This window comes from Anopheles aquasalis, chromosome 2 (assembly GCF_943734665.1).
Source record: "Anopheles aquasalis chromosome 2, idAnoAquaMG_Q_19, whole genome shotgun sequence".
NCBI classification, from domain to species: domain Eukaryota; kingdom Metazoa; phylum Arthropoda; class Insecta; order Diptera; family Culicidae; genus Anopheles; species Anopheles aquasalis.
This window is the reverse complement of record NC_064877.1, coordinates 83,009,647-83,015,646: the sequence shown is the minus strand read 5'-3', so window position 1 is coordinate 83,015,646 and position 6,000 is coordinate 83,009,647. Positions and strand designations below refer to the sequence as shown.

At 49.5% G+C, this 6,000-nt stretch overlaps 1 protein-coding gene across 1 annotated transcript in view; it reads right to left on the bottom strand.

The window, feature by feature from the left end:
- LOC126577486 (uncharacterized) overlaps nt 1–6,000 on the bottom strand; it is a 99,120-nt gene that overhangs the window by 38,418 nt on the left and 54,702 nt on the right. Inside the window, exons 10-11 of the mRNA XM_050239153.1 lie at nt 2,345–2,611; nt 1,985–2,275 (exon numbers count right to left, since the gene is read on the bottom strand). Coding sequence (XP_050095110.1) covers nt 1,985–2,275; nt 2,345–2,611 — 558 coding nt within the window. The remainder of the gene's footprint in view (nt 1–1,984; nt 2,276–2,344; nt 2,612–6,000) is intronic.

Below are 6,000 nucleotides of genomic sequence, written 5' to 3'. Positions count from 1 at the left end.
ATTCAACGCAAAGATGAAAGACCAACCGCAAACGGCAGCTGTTTCCGCTTACAGTGTATTAAAATGCATAAAATAAATTAAAACATATCGAGAGCTGCGCACCATCGCACGTCGCTTGCGAAGCGCCGTGCTACCACAAAAAAGAGATAGAGCTCAACAGAGAGAGCGAGAATATTGCAAAATATCTTTTTCCAATATTAATCCGATCACGTGGTTGACTGGTTGGGGAAGGGGGAGTACGATACGATTATGATCCACCGTCTCCCGGTGCTCGCTAGCCGCATAGATCTAGCCACAACCACCGCTGTAAGGCCACTTGCACCATCATGTTTGCATTTCTATCCTTGCAACAATAGAAAGTTGCAGCTGATAGCACGTGGTTCAGAGTAGTGGATCCCCCCCCCCTCTTGCCGATAGTGGGCTGACAGGTAATTACGAGAATATTAGTGAGCACGATGCCATTGAATGTGCATTTGCGGCCGCTTGGGTTAGCGTTGTAGCATTGTCCTGTCCCGAGCTGCTGTTGTTGGCGTGCGTTGGTATGCTGTCGAACGACAGGACGATGGCGGCCAGCTAGAGTGCGGTGAATTGATTTACGGTTCGGCATAATGCTGGTGCAGCGATAAGCCGTGTTGTTAATTTTGAGAGCATTTCTGTTTGTGAGGAACCCTGCTGCACGCATTATTCTGGCCGGATTAGCGGTGGCGAAGCCTTCCGGGAGCATAGTACCATGCGGTACGCTAACGATGTTGCGAGTCATTTGCTTCTTTGAAAAGAGGTTTTGTTCCACAATCGAACGAGGAATTCCTGCTGTTGTGTAATCAGTTTCGTTCGACCGTCCAGACCTGCGCGAAGAAACCATAAATCATAACTCAAACTTACAGCATTCCACTTCATCGCTAAACGAATGCCCTCTTCCTCTCCGATGGGAAATTCCGCAAAAAAAAGGAAGAAACATTTTCCCAGGCGAACCTTCTTTTTTCCCATTCCAAGTGAGAAAGAGACCGCAAGTTCAAGACACTATCATTGCCACCATCATGAGGATGAGTGGCAAATAACGGTCATCTCGTCAGGATCTCGTTTCCTATCAGCATCGCAGAGGTCTGCGACACTTATGCGACATGAGCATCGATGTGGTTACAGCCACAGCCACACCACGACACGACGAAGCCCTTTCCGAGCGACCTTTTTACCCTCCCCCCTTTTGTCTCCCTCCGGCCTTTCTGGCCGGCCAGCATCTACTGTTTGCCATGTTCCCACGTCCTTGAAAACGATGAGACGAAGACGACGATGACGATGGCGGCGACGTGTGCCATTTAGCCCTTTTTGCGGCCGATGCTCGGCGATGAGTATGTTGTCGAGTAAATTGTAGCTACCACAAGCACACGCGCGTACGCATGCAGACATCTGCGGCCGGTGATCGGTATCGGGGGCGGGTGAGAGCCGGTGGATCGATTTGTTTTTCCGAAAATATGATAATGACATTGGGACATCGGATCCCATCGGCGTCACCACCGGACGGGGCGGGGCGGGATCGTGATGGGGTTTCCGATGGTTTCGGATTTTCTCCAGCCAACGTTTTTCCAGCCTTTTTCCCGCTTCCATCTTCCTGGGAGGCTGGCCGGGGCCGTGGGACCAAATTGGAATCGATGACACCGCAGAAACGCTCGGTGGCAGCCCGGACATTTGAATATAAACGGACGAGCGGAGCTGGGGAGTTACGGTCTCGCTGTCTCGTCGTTGGAATCCTTTTCCGATCGTTCTGGAGCGGGGAGATGCTTTTGGAGCCAGTTGATTAGGAAGATCCATTGGAGTTCCTCGAAGGACGAACCGAATGATCGAATTCGCCGTCCCGTGGAAGGATAAAACGATTTTTGTAAAACGAAACAGATCCGTTCGAGAATTGTGAGCTGAGATGAACCTCATTCCCAGAACTAGGCCGGTGCAAAAAAAAATTTGGATGGGAAAATATATGCCATCGTACCTCATCACTGATTTCGGTCACCTCCTCCGGTACGCAATCGGAAAAGTCCGGCACCAGCCACTCCGGTCGACCGAAATCACGCTGCTCGCAGATCCGACTAGCCAGTCCAACGGCTCGCTTCGGGCAATCGGTCAACACCGCCGGTCCACTGGCACTGGCCGGCCAGCTAACACCGTAATCTTCATTCGGTGGACACAGCGTGACGGTACCGGGTTCCACCACCGTCACATGCACACTCCGTGATACCGGAGCCACCGAGTTCGAGACGATGCAGGTGTAGACGACGGATTTCTGCGAAGGAAACATTAGAGACGCACGCATTAGACATCAGCTCTCGCTAGCACCAACAACAGTTCTCACCTGAAGGTTGTGCACCTTTAAGATGCTACCGTCCGGGTAAAGGTCCTCCCACAGCTCCTGGCTCGGATCGGACTGGAAGAGGACACCGTTTTTAGTCCAACTGTAACCGAGCGCCCCGGCTTGGCGGTCCGCATCCTGCGACAGGCAGCGGATCAGCAGCGAATCACCACGAAACAGCGTCACACTCGGTGGATCGACCCGGAGCTGCGGTGCCTCGAGGATCTGTACCTTCGTCGAGCGGCACTGCTGGATACCCATATCCGATACCTTCATGATCAGGATGGCCATCAGGATGATGATGATGGTGGTGGCCATTGTTGATGGTTTTACCAGCAGGGAGGCGAGAGAAAGAGAGAGAGAGAGAGAGAGGGAGTGAGAATCGAGTTAAGCGAAGGTTATGCTATGGGTTCCCTGGTGCCCCCATCGGCCGCTGGGCTAATGAATACAGATGAGATGGCGCACGGCTAACGGAATCGATTTCCTGTTTTGTTTCATCTTCACCTAGCGGTCGACCAGCGCCAGCGGCAGCATCACCAAAAATAGAAAATGCTCAACCGGCCGGCCAGCAACGAGTGAATGTGTTCGATATCGAACATCGAGCTTGCGGTGAAGTTCTGTGGTGCGGTTGTTGTTGTTGCTCTTTCTTCGCCTAACTCCGGGTAGCGTAAGATGAGCTGCTTCCGTTCGATCTTCCTCCTCTAGAGGGTGAGTCCCCGACGAGAACCGTCGCGAAGCGCAAGATGTTTTCTTTCTGGTGAAGCAGCAGCAGGATCATTAGCCCGGCTCTCTAGCCCGGTTCGACGACGGTTGCTGGCCGGGTTTCGGTTTCAATATCCGGACGGAAGCGACTACCCACCGTCAACTCGCCGTGGTTGTCAAGGGAGACCGGAAATAAATGTTCATTTAATGGTCGCTTTGTTAGAGACTAGACTAGCGTGAGCGGTCGTGTGCGTTGTTGTGGTTTCCACTCCACTCGCAGTTCGCATTCCCCTTTTGTTGTCTTAAAACGGTACGCCGGGCACGAAGGTTGGGTCGATTTGTTTTAGCGAATGATTTATCTTCTCGATAGGGCACGGTTCTTGTTTGAGCTGATGAGCCACTCAGCGACTCGGTAGCATGATGTATGGTGTTGAGCCAGCCCCGGGGGCCCAGCATTTCGTTGCTCATGGCTCTCGTTGACGTCGAGCGGATAATGTTTTCATGAGCCACTAATTGCACGACTGCACCAATCGTGAATGATGGAATGCAACGAAAAGTTGAAAAATGGATTGCAAACTCGTTGATGGTTTCGGTTGGAGTTATGCTTCTCTTAAGGAGTTGAAAAACATTCATCCGTAGAATTGACAGATGGCAGCCGATGGAATGCCATTTTCCGAAAAAACGATATGATCCTTGGTCCTTGTGCTTTTGAAATGCTGCATCCCAGGACCATGGCCAATCGATTCAATCAAGCATATTGCGCTGCATCTTAAGAAATGAAATTCTTCTCTCCATTCGCTAGGGTTTGTGTAGCAGTTTTCACTCTTTCATCATTCCAATTTCCATCCGACTACCACTGCGAGAACTGCGATGCTGAACGACTCAATCGGTTCCCGTCAGTGCATCATATGTTAATCAAGAGTATTCTGAATATTAGCCTTTGGTAGCAAGCGTTGCACATTTGCTTTCAATTGCACTATCCGTAGCAGCAGTCGGCTACATAAGAAGTCGCTACTGGATGAAAGGTTCCTCTGGCACGGACTGACTGTTGACTGTGTCTTGCGTGCCATCTAGCCGGAGAGCAAGAAAGTAGCAAACGATCCTCGTTTTCACCGGATTGAAATAAAAAGGATGCAATCTAAATCCATGAATGTTCTACGCAGCGACGTTGGCAGCAAGAAAGAAAAGGGAGCTCCAGTGTTGCCGGCAAGCCAACGATACTCAAGCATTAAGAGAGAGAGCGAGTGGACGGTGTGCACATGACTTCGTGCACTGCTTGCAGCAAGGAGCACGTTATGCTACTTTGCTGCAGCAGAAGCAGCAGCAACAGCACTCGAACGTACCTCTTTGTGGGATTAAATTAAGTGGAATTGATTTCCTACGATGGTAAATTGTGTGTAATTTATCACTGGCGTTGTCATTCCCTTCAGCTTCTTTTCTCCTGAGCGCAATACTTTCCTTGCTGGCCACGTCACGTCTCAATGGTCGTGATGGCAGCTCCCCTACCCCCCTCCGTGCTTGGAACGAGGACAAAACTCGAATAAAAATTATTGATAAAAACATTTTGCTTTACGGCTCCGGCGTGATAGTAGTTGAGTGGAAGTGAAGCGAAACGCTACGCAACGAGGCGAAGCGATCGAACTTGATCGGAATGTGATGAGAAATGGTTTATGTAAAGCACGAGGTCAGTGCACAGCGTACATTTTATGAGCTTGTTTACCAAGGCGGGAGCCAATCGGATGCATCGGAATGCAGGAGTTGGAGAAATGCTTTATTGGTATTCTGGGCACCCAAAGGATTTCGTTGACAATGTGAGCTTTCGGTTGCATCAGTGGCAGGCATAGCAATAACGTAGCAACGCCATCGGTTGATTTTGTTGCTGATGTTGCTTTTGAGAATAATTCTTGACTAATTATTGAGCCATTTCGCTTTAATTTCAATTGCATTGTTTGTCTGAATATTAATTAGAAACAGAATATGTCTCGCTATTGATCATTATTTGGAACTACAGCAAATAATCTACTAAAACACTTGCGACTCATTCAACCAAATGCCTTATCTTGCTTTCCTTCTCCTTAATCTCGTGGATGTATCAAAATACATTGGTTAGGAATAGATCAAATTAACCACGTCCACCATTAAAAGCCGTCTATCTTTGTGGTCCCAATAGTGAACATAATCGGACACCCGTGGTTCAGCAAGCAGTGAGGAAACGGATTAGAATACAAAATGGATGCTAGCTGCTATCGTTTACTCTTCTGCCATACCACTACGCGAACCATACGCAACAACCAATTTGCATAAAAATGTAATTACTAACTCCAACAGCAAAGTAGGAAGCCAGCGCGCCTTGCGAATTTACATTTGGAACCATCTTGACTCAAGCAGAATCGTTTGCGTCCGCTTTTCACCGTGTTAATAGAACCATCCTGCTGCTCGCTCGCTCGCTAAGTTTCTCCATAGAGAAGAAGATAACCTCATCGAAAAAGGTTCTTCTTGAACCAAAGCTGCTGGACGGATTTTGGTGGATGGTCCTCCACCCCCAAAAAGCCCGGACCCTTCTGGGAAAATGTGCTCTCTTCTGTCTGCCTTCGTTGCCGGAATCTTCGTAGTGATCGGCCTTTCCGGTGGGAGCTTGAATGGACAGAGCGCGGGAAAAAATGTAATTTTCCATCAACATCACGCCAAGCCTCGCAGTCACTATCGCGAGTAAGTGCGGCCGCCAGTGCGCTCCGGCGCGATGTTCTAATTTTTAATTATCACAAGATGCATAATTAAAGACCGCGCACCGTTCCGCACAGATCCGGAAGGGAACCGCCACGGACTTGACAGACGGATGTAAATTGCTAGCGTTACAGAGTAGCACCCCGTGGGCAGCTCAGTTATCTCATCCACGAACGCAATTCGCAGCGTAGCGAAGATGGTCGCGACGACGAAGATGTCGCGAACTATTTTAC